This window comes from Acanthisitta chloris, unplaced genomic scaffold, assembly GCF_000695815.1.
Source record: "Acanthisitta chloris isolate BGI_N310 unplaced genomic scaffold, ASM69581v1 scaffold10141, whole genome shotgun sequence".
In the NCBI taxonomy this organism is placed as follows: Eukaryota; Metazoa; Chordata; class Aves; order Passeriformes; family Acanthisittidae; genus Acanthisitta; species Acanthisitta chloris.
In genome coordinates, this window is record NW_008654318.1 from 21,827 (window position 1) to 41,197 (window position 19,371).

The following is a 19,371-nucleotide window of genomic DNA, read 5'->3' on the forward strand; positions in this document are numbered from 1 at the left end:
CATGTGTGGGGAATAGTCCAATTTCTTTTTACACTTGTGAGTACTCACACTGGGTCCTACCTAAATCAGTGCTGAGCACCTGCAGATGTTTGCAGGTGTCAAACATCTTCCCCCAATCCATATCTTCATAGTAATTAGATGAGCTGAAACCTTATAACCAAGGCATCCTGCCCAGCCTCAGCTCTTACAGTGAGTGGTCCAGTCTACACATGACCTCTGTGGCTCATTGCTGATTTTGACCATTAATTTCTTCTTCTTTACAGAACACTTCATAAAGACAAGGAAGTCTGTAGACCTAGTAAGTCAGATACTTGGGCAGAATAAACACATGAGATGACATTGCACCACCTGCACAGGAAAGACAGCCTGGTGGTTATAATTAATCATTATCCCAAAGGTGACTGTGGTCTTCTGCCTTTGACAGACTACATGGCTACAGCCAAAGTCTGATCTCAGTTACAGACACAGAAATCAAATATAATTTCACTGTATTCTCTAATGTAAACAAGACCAAGGTTCAGGCTTCATTCTCTTTTTTCTTCTTTCCTTATATTTTTTTTTCTTTTTTCTTTCAAAAATATGATATTCCACTAAGTTTTTGATCCACAAAAATTCCAAGTCTGTGGTACAGCATACATAATTAAACTCTCCCCATCAAGATTTGGCAACATTTAAAGTGTTTCTGCTGAAACTTAAAGCAGGATAACAGACATGGTCAGATACATAGATAATAAATGAAAATAGGAGGGAGGAAAGAAGAGATGAAACAGAAATGGCTCAAAGAATGAGGCAAGAAGATAAAATCAGTACATGCTAGAATCCAAAAGGCTCACCTCCTTGCCTGCATTACCAGTATGTCTTTTTTTCCAATAGAGACCCAGGCTCTTAAACAAATGTAGGTTGGGCACCCAAAGATTTGAGCCACATTGACACTATCCTGCATGACTTGTATTTCCCATTAGGATCATAGAATCATCAAGGTTGGAGGAGACCTTTAAGATCACCAAGTCCAACCATTAACCGGTCACTCTGCTCTAACACCCAAATCCTAAACCATATATTCAATTACCAGGTCCAGACACCTCTTAAACACTCCTAGGGATGGTGACTCCCTGGGCAAGCTATTTCAATGCCTGAGCAAGGTTCCTTTTCCTAAGAAAATGGATTTTGTGATGCTTCAATATCTATCAAAACTTTGGAATCCAAATCTCTCTTAGACATGTTCATCCAATCCCTTGCAACTGCTCACTGTGCGATCTCCCATGAGTGCGACCAGTGCCACGTCTGTGTCAGGCAGTGAGCATCTGTCAGTGCTGTTGGGGAGACCTGCGTACAATGGAAATCACCAGTGTCACTGAGTGCATCACAGGGCTGGATGCAGCCAAGTGGCAATGCAGTGGCATGGGAAGCTGCACTAACCCAGCAAGCTCCTCCGTGCAGCCTGTGTGTGGTATACGGCAGGGAGGAGTAAAGGGGAAAAGGGCTGGAAGTTGCTGACAGTTCCCATGATCCAGCCAGTAACCCCCAAATGTGGTCCTTCTCCCAACCACCTCCCACCTCTCTTTCCCCAGGTTGAAACACGTCGGCAGAGCTGCATCCTCACTAGCACAGGGCTCCTGCCAGCCAGCTGAGTGTCCATGTAACATTGAATAGCTGCGAAAAGAGTGGTGCCCGGGCCCAACACTTCATGGGTGGCCTCACCACTGAGTTGTTTTCATCAAACCCAGATGACAATGGTGTGCCAGAGTCCTGGTGTTTTGCTTTCACTTGGATCTGCATCTGAAGGCTAGGCCCCAAGGGCAGGGAGTCACAGACCACAAGTAGCACCATGACACAGTACTGGCAGGAGAACTGTGGCCTCTTCCCACGAGAGGCTGTCAAACAGTCTGATGAAGAAAAGAGATAGTCTTCATCTCTCTCACTGACAGGGCCTCAGCTCTTGTCACAGCCAGCAGAAGCAACCGGTTGAGGTTCCTGGTACTGCCTCTGGGAAGAACTCTGAAGCTGAAAATGACAAGCCCTCCCCTGGCATAACCTGGTCAGAAGGCACCAAGTGATCTCCTGGATCCCATGTGTGACTAGGACTGTGACTGGGCCTGAGACAGCACATTCATACATGGTTGGTCTGTGGTACAGTCATCTTTGAATCCAGATGCATGACATGAGTGGAAGTAGCAGATAACTGAGGAATAAAGGATCTGTCATCAAGCAGTTGCTCAGCAGATTTGTCAAGCAACTGTGCGAGTGTGAGCAGAAGCAACCAGCTCTATTCTCCATAATCCCTGTTTGGGACTGCATTTGCAAAGACCTGTTTCTCCTCAATGTTACAGAAAATGCCTAAGATTTTACATAGTCACATTGGTCTATCTGCATCTGACTTACCCTAGAACTAGGTTACAATATTAAAGATTAATTTTAACTTCTAGATTGCTTACTGTAGTTCAGAAGATCAGGCTGAATTTCAGGACTGATTTGCAATGTTGTACTCAGCTACCAATTCACCAGCTTTAAAATGGCATTAATCACCATTGCCTGGCAAAGGCTATAAGACTTAACTAATGGCTGGTTTTAAAGTACTAGGAAAGCTCTAAATGGAAGGTGCAGTGGGAGTGCAAAGTATTACAGTTGTTAGAGTCTGTCAGATCCCTTAGCAGTCTGTGCAGAGTTCCTAGAGACTCTCCAGCACTTTTGGTTCTTAATTTCACCCCGTGGGAGTCTCCAGTTACTTCAATATCCAGAAGCTCAGAAGAAAACCTGATGTTCACCAGACTCACTTACTTGATATATTTCTGTGAGCATGTACAGATATTCAGGACACTTTATGAAAGTAGTTTACAGCTAGAAACACCTACTTTGAATATATCCTTTGTAACCTACACATGCCTTTCTCCAAAAGCTCTTTGTTTGAGTCTGTTTAGAAGTTAAACATTATAGTCTGATCTCAAGTATTTTCACTCCTCTCTAAACAGTATATGCTCATGTACAAAAGTAGCTGGCAATCAGTTAGCTACCAGAAGACATGACCTTGAAGTCATACTGAGCTTTTGAAGGGAGCCAATCAATTGTAGATAGAGCAAACCTTTTGAAACCTGAACCAGATGAGAATAGTTACTTCATGTGACTCATATGTAAAACCCTGCTTAGAACTGCATTTCAGGAGAAATTTCTGATCAGAACTCACTCTGTCAACTTACAGAAATAAAGAAAATAGTGCGTTTCTAAATGTAATATGCTCTCAGCAGCTACAAGACACTGTTCAACATGAGATGAATGCAATAGTCCTTCATAAATCCAAAAGACACAAGAAGAATCAAGAGATGGAAAGAATGCCAGATGCTCACACGTGGAATTTGCATTATTTTAGAGAATAAAATCACCTTCAGTGTTGAGGCTTATTTTCCATGCAAGTCAGAGCTATGAAAGACTAAATCATAACAAGGCTATTGTATAACAAGTGTTTAAGGATTTCAAAACACGAGAAATGCTTATATTGCCACCTGCTGGGCTTCGTCGCTTCATGAGCACACAAGGCAAATCAGCAAGGTCTTCACAAACGCGGGCTGTTTTTCAACTGCCTCTTGCAGACACGGGGCCATCAGTCATTTAAAGCTGAATGGACAGACAGAGTCACACTGAAAAAACAAACCCATCAGTGTTAATAGTTCCAACAGACTACTCACTATTTTATGCTTGGGCTAATCCCCAAACATCAACCCCTCTTCACAAAACTTAGTTTTCAAATTATTTTTTGTTAAAATCCATCTTTAAGGTCCATGTTTAGCAACTCTTGCCATGAAAGTATCCATTTACAAGAAGGAGCAAAATATATTTGACACACTGAATAATGGGGTGTTTTTGCTGCAGTGAGGTATCTAATACTACGAAGACAGTACTTGAAGCTTTTTTTAATAGAATAGTTTAATAGAACAGTTTAGGTTTTATTAGAATATTCTCTGTGCTACATATTTTAGTCACTTCTGTGGCTATACAGATATTTTGCGTGTGCGTGTGTGTGTGTGTGTGTGTGTGTGTGTGTGAGTGCTGTTTGTGCCACTCTGAGATTATATCCATTTCAAACTGTGTCAATGTAGTTATAATTTGTAATGCAGCTCATCTACAAGGTGATGCAACATACTTGGTGTTGATGTGAATGAAAGCCTGAACTGGTGACAAACAAAGTGCTTTCTGCAAACCTTTTCTCTCTTTAGATTTAGAAAAATCTTGAGAGTGGAGACTAGTAGGAAAGTGCTGATATGGGACTTTGCCATTACAGTGTCATATGTTCTGTAATAATATTACTTCTTCCACAAAAGTAGGTCTTAGGAAACAAGTGAAATTAAATCTAAGGACACAATATATTTGGGGATTTTTGAATCTGAAAATTCTTTGTGGTAAGGAAACTTCCCAGTCTGACCATACACAAGCCTCTCTGGCAGCCACACTCCCAGTACCAGAGACTTTAGCTGCTGGGACTGAAGCCCCTTCACAGCAGCAGCTCCAGTGAGCTGACAGTTGCCCCACTTGGCTCCCTACACACCTCACTCACACAGTCAGACCAGGTTTCCTTACTGGTTTGACACCTGGTTTCCCATAGCACAGACTCAGATGCCTCATTCCATACAGCAATTTATTCATAGTGCAGTAACACAGAAACAGGCCAAGCTGGTGACTCCCAGGAGGACTCCCAAAAAAGGAACCCCTGGGCTTTTATCCCCTCACAGTCCAAGCCATGAGCAAGTCTTGCTTTTCCTCATGAGTCCTATGCTCCTGCTCTGTCTCCCAGCATCCATTCATCTGGCTGGTGTCACTCATCTTTGTGCCCTTTGTTAACCAAAGAGTTGGCAGTTTACGGCCTCTTGTCTTGGGCTTCTACCCAGAACTCAATCTGCATCCCAATCTGCATCTTGCAAAATGAGCTACCTGCACTAGATGTATTCCTCCACTGGATGAAAGGAAAAAATGAGGTGGGAAAAATATTTTGAAATTCAAAATTAAAGTTGTAGATACAGTTCACCCCTCTAATTTTAATCCTGAACAGATTTTGCTCTGTTGACCATTATGCTATTGAACAGGGACAAACAACTTCCTAAAACTAGCAAAGAATCCAACCCTGAAAATGTTCAGTTTTCATTTGTGTAATTACTTTGTTCTTCCCACTTCCCCAGGTCAGAGGATTTACAAATGTTAATCAAGTTTTTCTGAAAACATGTAATTGAAAAAAAAAGGTTTCAAATATATGTTTAGCATCCTTTTCCTGCTCCACTCTTTGTTCATTACAAACATCTTGCTTGCATTGGAGACTGCCACTCCCAGTGCCAGCTAAGCTGGGTTTTCATGATCATTTTCACTAAAGAAAGGAGTGAAGCTGTGTCATAACTTCACGTTGATTTTGTCAATAAAAAATATCTCTAAATGGTTCATTTTACTGGTACAATACTGCAGCTTTTGGATGACAAAGAATAATTACTTCATATAGCTGTTTTGAACCAATTACCTGTATCAGTGTAATTTTACGGTGGAGAATTTTCTAGGCAATTTTAAATGAGTGAAAATAAATTATGAAAAGTAAATTTGAAAAGAAGATATGAAAGTTTACCCCATAAGTGAGGCAACCAAGTCACTATCAAAACAAATGTCTGTGAAGAGAGGTGTTTTAATCATGTTTTGTGTGTGAAAACAACTGCAGGACTCAAATGGTGGATGCTACTGACAGATGGAAGCTATAAATAAACCGGACTAAGGACAATCTCAAGAAACAGAGAAAAGAGAAAAATGGTTGTGAATTGTTAAATTTTGACGTCTTTTCATGTACTTTTGTCTGGATTGCTGGAATTATGTTGTAAAGATGTGCCAGCTATTAAGGATCACAGTTCTTCTTGATCTTTTCTTCAGTGCTGTGAAACTCCTAGGCTTGCTCAGAACACACTGACATTCAGTGAGCACCCAGACATGGAAGGTAGTTAGTCTGGAGTCACTGCTGAAGGTCATTGGGATGTATACTACCACCTCCCCTTCTCAGTACACAGGTTTTTCCTTAGAATAGTAGAGTCTACCAATATTTGAGAGGATCACATTCAAGAAGAAATCAAACTATAGACCTGATAAAACTTCAGAAACTTTTTCTTAATTTAAAAAAAACCACCTCAGGACATTCATAACACATATATATCATGGCTGGTATTCTACTGGATTCATTTTTCTGTCTTGGAAGACTAAGCTGCCTAACATTATACCTTTCATGTGTTGATCATCAAGCCCACAGACCTTCTTCAGATCCTTCCTAACATGTGACAAACCTTTGCACGTAAGAACGTCTTGTTCCATCATTTAGACAGTTTACAGTTCTCTAGTTGAACACAGATGGATCTCTTGAGGCTGGTAAGCACCTAACTCCTTTGACCAAAGATTCACAGGTGAAGCAGAAACTTCTCTTACATCCCTTGAAGAGAAATTGACCACTTCTTACCATAATCACATTTCTGACAACATCCAGTCTCTCTGGCATTCAGGTCAGCTTCACAGACCCTAATGCATGAAAAATACTAGAGGACCTGTGGATACTTTCCATTGACAGTTTCAAAAGAACCAAGATAATCTGACCTGGGTGTCCTCCCTTGTTGTATATCTCCCCCTCTGCTCTCCTGAGACCCCACCTGGAATACTGTGTGCAGTTCTGGTGCCTTCAACATAAGAAGGACATGGAACTGTTGGAGCAAGTCGAGGGGAGACCACAAAGTTGACAAGAGGACTGGAGCTCCTCCCCTATGAAGACAGGCTGAGAAAGTGTTGGCTGTTCAGCCTGGAGAAGAGAAGACTGCATGGAGACCTCATGGCAACTTTTCAATATATCAAAGGGCCTACAGGGGAGCCAGAGAGGGACTCTTTGTTAGGAACTGCAATGCTAGGACAAGGAGTAAAAGGTTCAAACTGAAGGAGGGGAAGTTTAGAATCATAGAATCATAGAGTCATCAAGGTTGGAAGAGATGTCCAAGATCATCAACCCGTCACTGCTGTAACCCCAAAACCCTAAACCATATCCTCCAGTGCCAGATCCAGACGCCTCTTAAACACCTCCAGGGACGGTGACTCCACCACCTCCCTGGGCAATATCCCAGTGCTTGACCTCCTCCCCCAGGCAGGTGCTTGCAGTGAGATGGGAAATAAGAGAACAAACCAATTTAATGCAAAATCAAGGCATTTTAAGAAAGAAAGCGAGCTCTGATTCACTTTATTTGGAGCCTTTGCCCACAGCCCTTGTGTGTACCCTGCTGGCCCACAGAAGCCAGAGTGCAGTACTGGATCCTCTCCAGTAATTACAGTGATCAAGAGAATTGAAATCTTTTGCAGAGCTTGCTTGGCTTTTCTAGGTGAGCTGCAGAGCAAGACAAATTTTAAGTCTCCTTGCCTTTAGCAAAGATGCCATTTCATTATTCAAATGAGCAGGTAGCACAGAGCAGTGATTACACAGCTAGTATCTGCTTTGCTCTGAAACTTGAGCTCTTTAGGTGATTTTGCTGTCTGATTCCAAGGGAAAATGGGAATTTCAGGGCAGGTGTTTGCTCCTTGGGTGGGCTGTGCTTGGTGGATGTGATATCTTCCTCCTGAATGCTTCCACATTTCACGCTACAGGAATTCAGGCCTTCTCTAGCCTCCCTGTAGCCCCTTCACATCCTGGAATGTTGCTGTGAGGTCCCACAAAGAGCTGGGATCAACTTCCAGAACTCTCAGAAGTGCCTGGCAGGTAGCAGATTGGTAGCACTAAGCTCATGGGGAAACTGGGCCTTGCAGCACTGAACTCCTGGAGAAACTGAGCCTAGGAGCACCAAGCTCATGGGGAAACTGAGGTTAGATATTAGAAAAAAGTTTTTTACTGTGAGGGTGGTGAGACACTGGAACAGGTTACCCAGAGAGGTTGTGGATGCCCCGACCCTGGCAGTATTCAAAGCCAGGATGGATGAGGCCTTGAGCATTCTGGTCTAGGAGGGAGGTGTCTCTGCCCATGGCAGGGGGGCTTGGGACTAGATGATCTGTAAGGTCCATTCCAACCCCTAAAATTCTATGATTCTATGGTTTTCAGAAGCCTAAATTTTCCTAAATCGGATATTCCAAAAACTGAATACAGTTTCTGAAAACTGAAATTTCTGAAAACTGAATACCCAATAGGATATTTTTAGTGCCACATCAATGAGGAATTTGGTATCTGCTTTGTTATGTTACCTAAATGAGATGAGTTTGTAAAACTCATGCACAGGGTCCATGCACAAGGTTAAGAATGCAGAACTGGAATTCTGTAAGTGCTCATTTCTACCCTTGAACTTGGTTTGTTTATTGAAAATTCAGAGCTGAAATATGGCATGCATGACAGATCAAACAGCCTCTCTGTCTTCTCTTCTAGAAGCTGAACAGACTGAGCCTCTTTATTCTCATAGCCATGACTGTGTTTTTTAAGTTGTGTATTTCTTTTACATCTTATCTTCCCAATGATATAATGTAAATATTACATATTAAGGGATTAAAAACTGTGTGGCTTTGCTGCATTATTTGAGTGCATCCAGCTTACTGCTTTGTAACGTGGAATGTGCAGTGTGATCCATGTTTATGACTTCAGCTTTTTCCATGCTGCACATATTTTGCAGCCTCATGGCAATATAATGAGAAGTGTAACTTCTTCAAGAAGTATTCAGAGAAGATATATAGATACCTCTCTCCAAATGCATCAAATAAGACTAATGATGGAGGAGGGGACACAGGGAGGAAGACAACTACAAGGAAGACTGTGGTGGCTAACAAACCAACACTTGTACAGAGAGGGAGTAGACTAGAGAAGATCTTGGAAATCTGCTTTTATCACAAGCTGTATCTGGCAGGTCCTTATGATACATCTTTCCAGCTTTTAAACCTGGTATAAATAGACAGTTGTAAGTATAACTTGTTATGAAGTGGATGTCTTACAAAAATAAAGTGTGAAACTAACCTGAAACAGCCAGTTTCCTAACCATTTAGATTTACAAGTCCTGTGAGCTAACCTAGGTAAATCTTTTTCCCCTTAAGGCGCCAGAGAAAGCAAGGAAAGCAAAGCAGTCACTTGTTTTGAAATCAATCTCCCCTTTCTGGTGAGACTGGCAGCTTATCTTCCATTTGAGAAGGTATCCCAAAATTTTTTGTCAGAAGTCATCTCTCACTGCTGCTTTGAAGAGCTCCTTTTCCCAATCTGACTTTGCAGTCTGATTCAAATTCCAAGTACAGGTACAACTCCTAACCCAAGTCAAATGCTCTTACCTTCAGAAGCAGATTTCTCTTGTTATTTACATGCTTAATGTGGCTGCCTTTTAAAAATATGCATCTTTCAGTTTCTTCTTTTTAATTGCTACCTTTGAAGTCTTTAATACCTAATTCAGAGATACCATTAGCTACTTGCAATTTATTTCTTAGACTTTAACAAATTGGTTTTTATCCTGAAAATTATATGTCAATTATTAGATTTCATGACAATCTGGAAGAATTTTCTATTTCTATGTTCCACAGGCTATACTGTAATACTGTAATACCTAATTTTATACATATTAGACCTATGCTTATGCCTAATTTTTTTTTTTAAGTTCATGTTTGCAAAAATCCTGCCAAAGACAATCCACTGCAAATCTCAGTAATCTGCTCCACTAAATGAAAGTTCTGAGTTTGTTATTTCTGAGTTTGTTAAGCATCAAATTCCTGCCTTGGAAATTGTTAAATCTTTTCTTCTGGAATGAAGGCTCTGTAATCTGGATACAAGCTATTAGTGATGCACTTAATCTTTTTTTTAAAAGTCAAATAGTCTGGGCTGCTGGAGTCTCACTTGTCAGGTAAATTTTCCAGTTCTATTGTAATCTCTTTCTTCTCAACTCTATGCAGATTATAAATTCTTTTTCTTGAACTACAAATGCCAGAAGTTTTTAAGAACTATAGATTTAGGATGAATCTCTAATCCTTGCATGCTTCAGAGCCAACAATACTCTGTGTATGTCAGTTAAGATATTGACCAAGGAATAAGTGAGTAACAGCATGCAAGAATGTAGACAGTCCTTCAGACAACTTCTTAGAGGGTTTTCCAGGCTTGTAGTTTTTTTTGGTGGACCTCATGCCCCTGTTGAATCCTGCTTTTGCATGATCCTACTGTGTAGCTGAGGATGGCATGCCTCCAAACACAGCAAACTCATTCAAACCCACTGTGGTTGACACAGTTCAGAAATACAGAATTCAGAAACTTTATCCCACTGACAGTGAAACAAAACTAATCATCTCAGTAGACAGGAACCTCTGATTCAGACTAAAGCCTACCTAGAATTCCTTCTTCATGGACCAGTTCTCTGAAATGGGTAATAAAAACAAAATTCTCAACTATGAAATTCTATTGTTTAACAAACACAAGCCATGAAAGCTTGTGTGCCATTATAAAAAACTGCAGGACCTAATTTGATTAAGACAATATACATGTCAGTATCAGATAGATCTCTTAGCTTTCCTGGTTCCATTCTGCACCCATATGCTAGTGTAGGATTTGGCTTCAGTGAGTACAGAATAAAATATCATGTATACTAATCCTGAACTAAATCTCAAGCATGCAAAGTGTCAGGAGGCAGTGCTGAAAACATCATTTATATACGGTGTTATATGCTTTCCAAGTCTGTGCCATGCAGAAAGAATACACAGACTTATGCAGGTTCTCACTATCTTTTAGATAGAAACTGACATTGCATTTACAAATTTTTTGTTCCTCAAGGTGTGATCTTATAGGTGCTGGTAGTCTTTAAGAAAAAAGGTCCATGAAAACATTTTGTTAAAGCCTACAAGGCCTGTTCTTGGCTACTGCTTTAAAGATGCAAGACCTTTTGAAGTTTGTATGGTAACTAAAGGACTGGCACTCTCAGCTTGCTAAACTATACTATTTTACATATAATATTTATCTGCAGCTATAGGTTCTTTCATTACTGCCCAATTTTTGAAGTCTGCAGTTATACTTCTCTAGTTTGACCATGATCTTCAGAATTGCTTTTCTAAAATGTCTTATTTTTTATTCGGAACTGGTAGGTTCAACTAGCTGAACTAAAGCATAAGTCAGGGCTTTTATTTATGATCTGAAAGTGCATGCTTATTTGTTTAATGTGATTGGACTTTGCTTGTCAATCCATGTTCCAACTTTCTGTATATTTTGTCCAGGAATAATTTTAGCTGCTATCAGCACATTTGTGGCAAACTAGATGGCATGTGATTATTTTTGAAGTACCGGAAAACATTTTTCAGCTCTTTAAATGTGTTGTGGCAGTAGGAAACACGGGATTGAGCTGGAATTAACTTTGAGCCAACAGTGGATGAGATAAGGTTAAAGTGACAAATCACTGAAGTATGGAAACAAAGGAAGCAAAGCAGCTCAATTTCTCATTTCCTTTTCCTCTCCTGCAAAAAAGTTAGAATGATACATGCCAAGCAATAATGAAAAATGCTCATAAGGTCTCATTTTAACTCTGCTGAGAGCAAACCATGAAGGCCATCAGTGCTTCTGCCAGTGTACAAAGTTAGCAATAGAACTCACCATCACCACTGGCACACAATAACACCAGGGCTGGTGAGCTCAGCAGAAAATCTTGTAACAGAGTAACCTGGAGATGTCAGTGACAGTCTTTGAAATGGAACAATATGCACTTCTATGTCAGTGCTTTTGACATTTCAGCAGGTTTTGGAAATCACAGTACCCGCGATGTTGTGGAGGGAAGTGGATGCTATAACCTTTGAGATGTGAGGGCTGTTGCCTCCTGCTGAGTTCCTGCATGCTCCCGTCTCACCATCAGCCCTCACCACCCAATGTTGACTTGACTCTGTGAGTGGTAAGGCTCACCATTTCACACATCCCACGTTAAATTCAGAGCTCAGCAGCAATCACCTATTAGCAGAGACAGCTCTTAATTTGCTAAACCCTCATTTGACTTCCTTGAAAGTTGATACGGAAACCATACTCCAGACTTACGGCTTCAGGAGCTTCCACACACTGCTACTTCTGGGTAAGACACAACAGCGCATTAAAAAGTACAGTTGCTATCAGTACCCTTTTGATTGTTTATAAACACACAGCTCAGCTCATCAGATTTTTATTGCTTTTTGAGATAAAATTTCAGAAAAATATACAAATGTAAAGCTGACAATGAAACACAAAAATACTGTTCTGGGTGAAATTTATGACAGATTTAAAATCATCAGGACTCCGAGTCCAATGTTCAGAAGGACACAGGGACTCTGAATCCCACCAAATGGCAGGGCTAAGTTTTTAAAGCCAAAGACTGCAGTGAGTCTGCAAAGGCTTAGTTTCTTTAAAACATGCTTTTGCTCTAGAAGTGACTCTGTTGTGATCTTGATGAGCCAGTGAGGCATATTTAGCCAAAAATTGCTTACCATGTTTGAGAAAAGAAAGAGAGTTTGAAGAACAGGAAGAGGGGACACAAAGATGAGATTGTATCCATAATCCTCCAATTACCAAACAGCTTGTCAGTAGGCCAACACTAGGTGTGACTTAGAACAGCCTCAGGGTCTCACAGTGTACGTTGCCTGCCAACAGCTCATAGGAGCCAGTCTAGCAATCACAAACCAGCGCCCCTGTTCTTTTTTCCTCAGGCCACATGCCTTCTCACAGCCAAAAGGAGGAGGGATGGCACCAGTCCAGCTCAGCCAGCACCTCTCATACTGGAGACACTAACAAGGACAGATCTGCAAGGTTTACACAGCTTCGTTCTGTAGAACAGAAACTGAACCTTTGACTCTTGAAGATCTCTATCTTCAGACTATACAATCCTCATTCTGAAGAAGAAAGGGCTGCTGAGGTACCATTGATTGTTTTGGAAATTATTTTCACCAAGGAATGCTGGTACTTCTCCCAGTCTGAATTAACAGCCTACCAGGGCTGGAGCCAGGAGCGTTCCTCTAATAACAGAACAATGATATTACTTCTTATTTCACTTACACCACAAATCACACAGCTTGATAACTTGGAAAAGTTGCTGGTACCCATATTTCATTTTAGTGTGTATGAAGGCATCCACCTCATCTGATTTGTAAGTACAATAGTAAGGGTGATTGCTCTGAGAAAGGTCACATCGGTCACACAAAACATAACTGTCAATTCTAGGCCTTAAGCCCAAATAAGAAACCACACATGAGGTACAGCTTCTTTCATGGTATCAGGGAGCCTTGATTGCTGGTTCACAACTTGTATTGGATTTTGTTATACCTTTTGAATAACCTCACCACTTAATAAAACATTTCAGAGTAAGTAAAATAATAATAACTGCTCTTTGCTGTACCTTGTTAAAGTGAGTATTACTTCTTTCATGTGTTTAACCTATTCACCAATGTGTTTTGGCACTGATTCTGCTACATAACATAATAGCATTTTTCAAAATAGCACCTTCAAACCCCCTCACTATGACTTTCTTGTATAATACCTACCCTTCTTGCCAGTACTGGCCCTCTGTTATGGCCACATTGGGTACAGAGGGCAGGGTGGTATTTTGTGCCAGCTATCTGGCACACCATGCTTGTTTTGTCTTGACATAAAAATGTGTTTTCTTTTACAAAGTTCATGACAAAGATGTGCTCTTCTGACTTATAAAACTTTTGGCATGATCGGTTTACTGAGCTGAGGATAAATCACATGGTCAGTATCATTCTTAAGCAAGAAATGCTCCGAGGAGAGGGCACTTTTGTTTTCTAAAAACAGCCAGTGTCTGCTTCTACTCCATGACAGGATCCCTTTATAAGGGAATGTTTCAGTTGTAGCAGTCAAGGGCTTCATGAGATGCACTGTCCCACAAGGATGTGAACACTGGAGTGCTCCATGGATTTAAACTCTGAGTGGGAGTCCTTAAACAGACTTGTGCCAAAGATGGGCAAGGACACCAAAACCCAAACAAACTAAAAAAATACATATGAAAAAGAACAAACTTAAAGGAGCTACTTGGTATTTCTGATTAGTCAAGTTCAGCTAGAGCTTCTTACCTTAACAAAAAAAGTCTTTGATAGAGGGGAAACAAAATTTTCAAAGAACTAATTTTCCATATCTGAACTTACACTTTAGTACCAACTGCTGACTTTTGGAGAACATGATATGATGACACACAACATGGTGGCCATGACTTTCCAGCTGGCTTTTATTTCTTTCATGGTTTGGCTGAAAGGTATGGGTGCATGTGTGTGTATTCATGCACACATACACATTTTATTGAGCTTAGGATAAACTTGTGTGTGTGTGTGAGCAGGCATGCATTTGTATGCATATGTGTTACACCATCTTCACACAGGTTTCGGTTTACAGGACCTCTGGTGGACGATTAGTCTGTCTGGAAGAAAAGTACGTCCACAAATATCACATGGAACTAGCTGGTTCTGGGCGCTGGTCCAGGCAGCCTCATTTAAAGAATCAAGATCATAGAAACCTTTGGCTGGAAAATTAGAAAAAGAAAGTATCAGCTTTCATTCTGGAGACCCACATTCAACTCTTTATGGAAAATATTTTCAGGAAATACCTGTTGACTGAGCCTTTCAGTTTAACCAAACCATATTGCTTTTGCAAATGAAAAAGAAAAGAAAGAAGCAAAAGAGTAAAAAATATATTAAAAATACTCTGCTTTTTGTCCCAGGGGTTGAATTAAATTAACTTCAAACTGAATCGTTTTGTATTGTATGAGAGTACAGAGAAAACATCATGCTGTGTGTTATGATCTGCATTCTCAGCTAATTATTAACATCTTTGCATACATACTATTATCAGCAAATTCACTTTTTGGCTTTACTTCAAGTTCTGTTTAATGAGCATGTGTTATCTGACCGTGGCTATGGGCGGGAGCGTATCACACTTGAGAATATGCTCTTTGTACCGCTCTGGACAAGGGGCCCAATTTTCCTCCTGTTGTAGTTTATGCAAGTTTTGCCAAAAAGTGGAGTAAAGCTTAGATAAGCTAAAACTTTACAGACAAAACCTGCAGTACTTTTAAGCCACAACTTCCTGTGAGGTCATTGCACTGATGCATCTATTGTCATCTAAACACTAATGCATACTTATCCTTGGTTATTTTCCACTGTGGGAAGCATGACTGCTCTGAAAACTCAGGATCATTTTTCAAATACTTAGATGTATTTTCAAGACTTTATTTGGGTATTAAAAAAATCTTATTTACTTTCATCTTGAATTGGACTTTCCTTTTGAAATGGACTTTCACATAGTGTTGTTTCAAACTGATTAGCAAAAAGGCCAGGCACATTTCTTAATACCTGGATTTAGATCTTAAGAGTTTTCATTTGAAGTACATGCATTAAAAAAAAAATCCACATGGCTTGATGTATTTGCTTCACCCTTCTCAAATAATATGACACTATAGAAAAAGATTTTAAAATCTGGTTTTGTCTTTGAACTGTTAGCAGTGGACAATTTTTAAAAGAAAAGAGTTTGTGCATTTAAAAATATTCCATGGTTTCTGTCATTGGCACATGATAGAGTTCTTCATTAAAGGCCCATACAATTTTAATATGATTCATATCCAATGGTTCACATAACCACAATATGCCTTAGATCTCTTAATATGCCTGTTCCTAATGTTCTTTTTGTTAGAAGAGCAACCAAGTAGTGTTTCTTTTCTTGGCTGAGACAAATATCCCCTTTGCTTGCAGGAAATGAATGTGTATTTTCTGTACTTTGGAAAGTTTATGGAAAATAAAAAAAAAAGTAAGAGAGAGGGAGAGAGAAAGAGAGATGACTTTCTCCTTGCAGGCATGTGTTAGGCATTCCACAAACAAAACACTGTGTAATGAGGGCAGTGGTTGTCTTCTGGTGACACTTAGTTTTCAGAAAAAGATTTATGTAAGTTATAAAAAGTTTTATGTAAGCAGTTAATATTTCTGAACTTTTTTTGAACATTGCCTGTTCCATTCAACAACAGGGGTAATCTCTCCCCAGCAAGCTGAGAACCTGTGAGACATGCAGTACATGCATGTGGTCTCAAGGTCAGTTACAGCATTTACCGGATGATCGAGGGTAAGTCTTACGGAAGAAGAACAACAACTGAGATTATTTTCTCTAGGGCAGGAGTATGAGGCAACTGCAGGGGGAACAACAATTTCAGCTCAAGCTGCAGAACGGATCAGGCTTGCATCAGCAGGCGTTTAGGGACAGATGCTGGAAACAGGTCAGTGCCCCCAGGGAACTGTGGGCACACAACACCTCATAGGACATGTGTGGCGCCTGATATGACTCATTGCATAAATGAGACAAGTTTCTGATTCATATCTGGGAGCCTTCTGCTAGATTGTTTTCTCAAAGTCTTTCTGCTTCCACTCCTTCAAAGGAAGTACAGTGTATTTCAAAATAAGCTGATTTGTCCTTTTGCATCCTCCTCTTTCAGATGAAATTCTCATTTTCTCTGTTTTACCACACAACATGTAATAATTAAAAAGAGCTTAACAACTAAAAGACCAAATACAATGAAAATGTCCTTTCAACATATCTTTTACTGCAGATTCGACTCTGCCACTTGGCATCTGTTAACCAACTTCCAATCTGATATTATTTGAGCTTTGATTATTATTTTGAACGGCTGGTTAGTGTTTGCAGTGGTCCTGCTCTCTTCTGTGTGTCTTCTGAGGACATATTTCTTTGTACTGCTGTAAACTGATCTAGCATACAACTCTTTCACGGTGAGTTGTAGAAGACTTTGTCTACTTTTCCAGACATCGGGGAAGCTGAGGGAAATTATGGGGGATATAAAACAAAAGTGTGTGTGAATTAACTGCTTGTGAGGAACTGGTCCAAACCTGGCCCAAAGTAGCTCAGACCAGCTGACAGGGCCAGGGAAAGCATCCAGCAGAAAAGGTGAAATAACTTTATGTGTGAACGGGGTAGTCCTGGGAACAGCTTCCAGGCAAACCATGGATAAAACTTCATTTTGGTCCCACAGTGACCACACCCACTGGGATACATATGGGAGTCCATCTCTGTGGGTGCTGGGGATCATCCACGTTCATTGATTTTAAGAAGTGGGACCTTACAAATGAGAACCCACAGCATAAACATCTGGCAGATATAAAATGTTTATTTTATGCTACATATATTTTTTTCTCCTCTGTGTTTATATTATAGTGTCTCACAATGAAAGCTTCTAAGGCCTGTAAATTGAAAGGGACCAATAATAGCCGGTGGATGTTGTCCACAGAAGAAAGTGGCTGAAGTATCTACACCTATGTTGCCTGAGGGTATTTTATTTTACTTATTGTATGTGACAAGTCTACATGTTATTCTTGGATGTTTCTGCTCATTTTAAAACATGCCTGTCTACACTGTTGAAAGGAGTCAAAAGGTAGCGATCTACCTGTGAAGCAGGTTGCTAATCTATTTTTGTTTCAATTCAGAACATACTGACACATAAAGACGACTGTCCCAGGAGGCATATTCCATAGGCAATGAATACTCTTACTTCTCATGCTTCGCCAGAGAACTGAATATTCAACAGAAAGCTTAAAACAAGCTCTTGAGAGTAAACTGAAGAAAAAAGTACTTGGAAGTTGTTAATCTAATGCTTAAAATTTACCTTTTTTTTTCTTCCTCCTACTTTCTTCCTCCCATTTCTTAATTTGGTCTGTAGCTTACCTTGCACAGTTCTGACTTCAGGCTTTTTAGGTTCTGGCCTTCTCAAGTTCTTGGGTAGCTTGTCATTTTCCTGGTGCCATTTTTTCAAGCACTGTGGTTCATGAATACTAATAGATTTTGTTCCATACTCACGGCCACATATGTAACAAATCACTGTTCGTGGCCGTGTTATCACTTTTGCCTGCAAATAACAATGGTGAAGAAGAATAAATATTGTTTTCAACATTAATTTTGAATCTGAATGACTTTGGATGAAAACAGTCAGGTGGATAAGGAACCTAATACTTATGAAATCATTGTAACTGGATCGGTTTTGCTTTGTTTAGATTCAGTCTTGACGCTTGTAAGAGATATTACTTCATTAACTGTGCACCAGGAACATGTAGGTTCCTCCTGCAGATGACTGGTTGAAAATTCATGTGTGTGACTACTTAATATTTCCATCTCTTTTATTGTCACACCTTCAAGTTCATGGAAATGCTAAGTCTTCACATGCAGAAACAACTCCCTTGCCTCATAAGGTTGCTGCAGCACAGCATCCATCTTAAATAGCTGAAGCCCTTTTTTATGTACCAAGCAGAATTAACATGGAAGGCAGCAACAAAAACTTCCTCTGCCAAACCGTTGATGTCTAATGCAGTAACAGAAAGACCTCATCTTCCAGAAGAACACAGCTTAAAGTCCTGTGTCCAGCCTTAGCATTTCTTGTAAGCTGGACGGTGAGGGCAGCTGTCCCAGGCAATGATGGTAGTCTCTTATCCCATGTTACTTTTGCCACAGATCAGTTAGCTGGTGAAAGTCTTGGCCTTGAAGGATTAAAACCAATCCAGAATACTTCAGGATGAGGGGTAAAATAGGAACTGTGGCTTGTTTATCCTGTAGGCCTCAGTGTGAATTTTGCCAGTGACTGCTGCGAGGGCACAACCGGACTCCAAGTCATTGTTTCCACACTGCAGATCTGCTTTTGTCCTCAGAGAACAACAGCTCAACAATGGAAGAAAAAGATTCCTCAACCTCAAGGTTGAATATTACAAGGCTGAAAAATGTATAATTACTGTGGTATTGCAGATTATGGACTCTGCTGTGTCCTTAGGCATGTCCCGGGCTAGGCGTGGTGTCAGTACCAGCCCTGCTGCAGGAAGTAGCATAAAAACATACTGTAGAGACAGCACTTTGAGGCACACAGATGGGTCTCACAACTGCCAGCAACTCCTACACTTCTGACAGCAGAATACTCATAAGAGATGAGCTATTCCCTGACTTCCTAAAGGTAGAGAGACAACCATGCCAGGGCAAATACGGGAAAGGGTTTCTCACTCAAACAAGGGGGGTGGGTGATTTAATTTTTTTCCTCTGCTGCTGTGTAAGACAAAGCATAACCTGTTCCAGTATTTATGACTCTCTCAGTCAGCCCATCCATGTGTTCAAGAAATTCTGGGCAGCTCTTCCCACATTTCTGCTACGTTCTGAAAATGTCATTAGTGAACAATCTGCATAAGCTTGCTTTCCTGTATCACACATGTAAACTCAATTACATGAAGAAATACTACTCTATAAAGTGTTTTTTTTGCTGGGAAAAGTTGGACTTCATCTGGAAAGTTCTCATAGTGACTTCAAATATAACATCCAAAGGCAGTCCTTCCAAGGACATTTTCATCCTCTCAACTTTAAAATGGAATTTCTTATCTATCTTTGATAACAAAATATTT

At 40.3% G+C, this 19,371-nt stretch overlaps 1 protein-coding gene across 1 annotated transcript; it reads right to left on the minus strand.

Moving 5' to 3' along the window:
* Positions 1–14,316: 14,316 nt before the first annotated feature.
* Positions 14,317–17,843, minus strand: LOC103810544 (zinc finger protein 474; the record flags this gene model as incomplete). The annotated part of the gene is made up of 2 exons (XM_009083449.1): positions 14,317–14,465; positions 17,663–17,843. Coding segments are annotated over 2 exons (330 nt in total), but the record flags the coding sequence as incomplete, so codon positions are not given.
* Between the last annotated feature and the right edge of the window lie 1,528 nt (positions 17,844–19,371).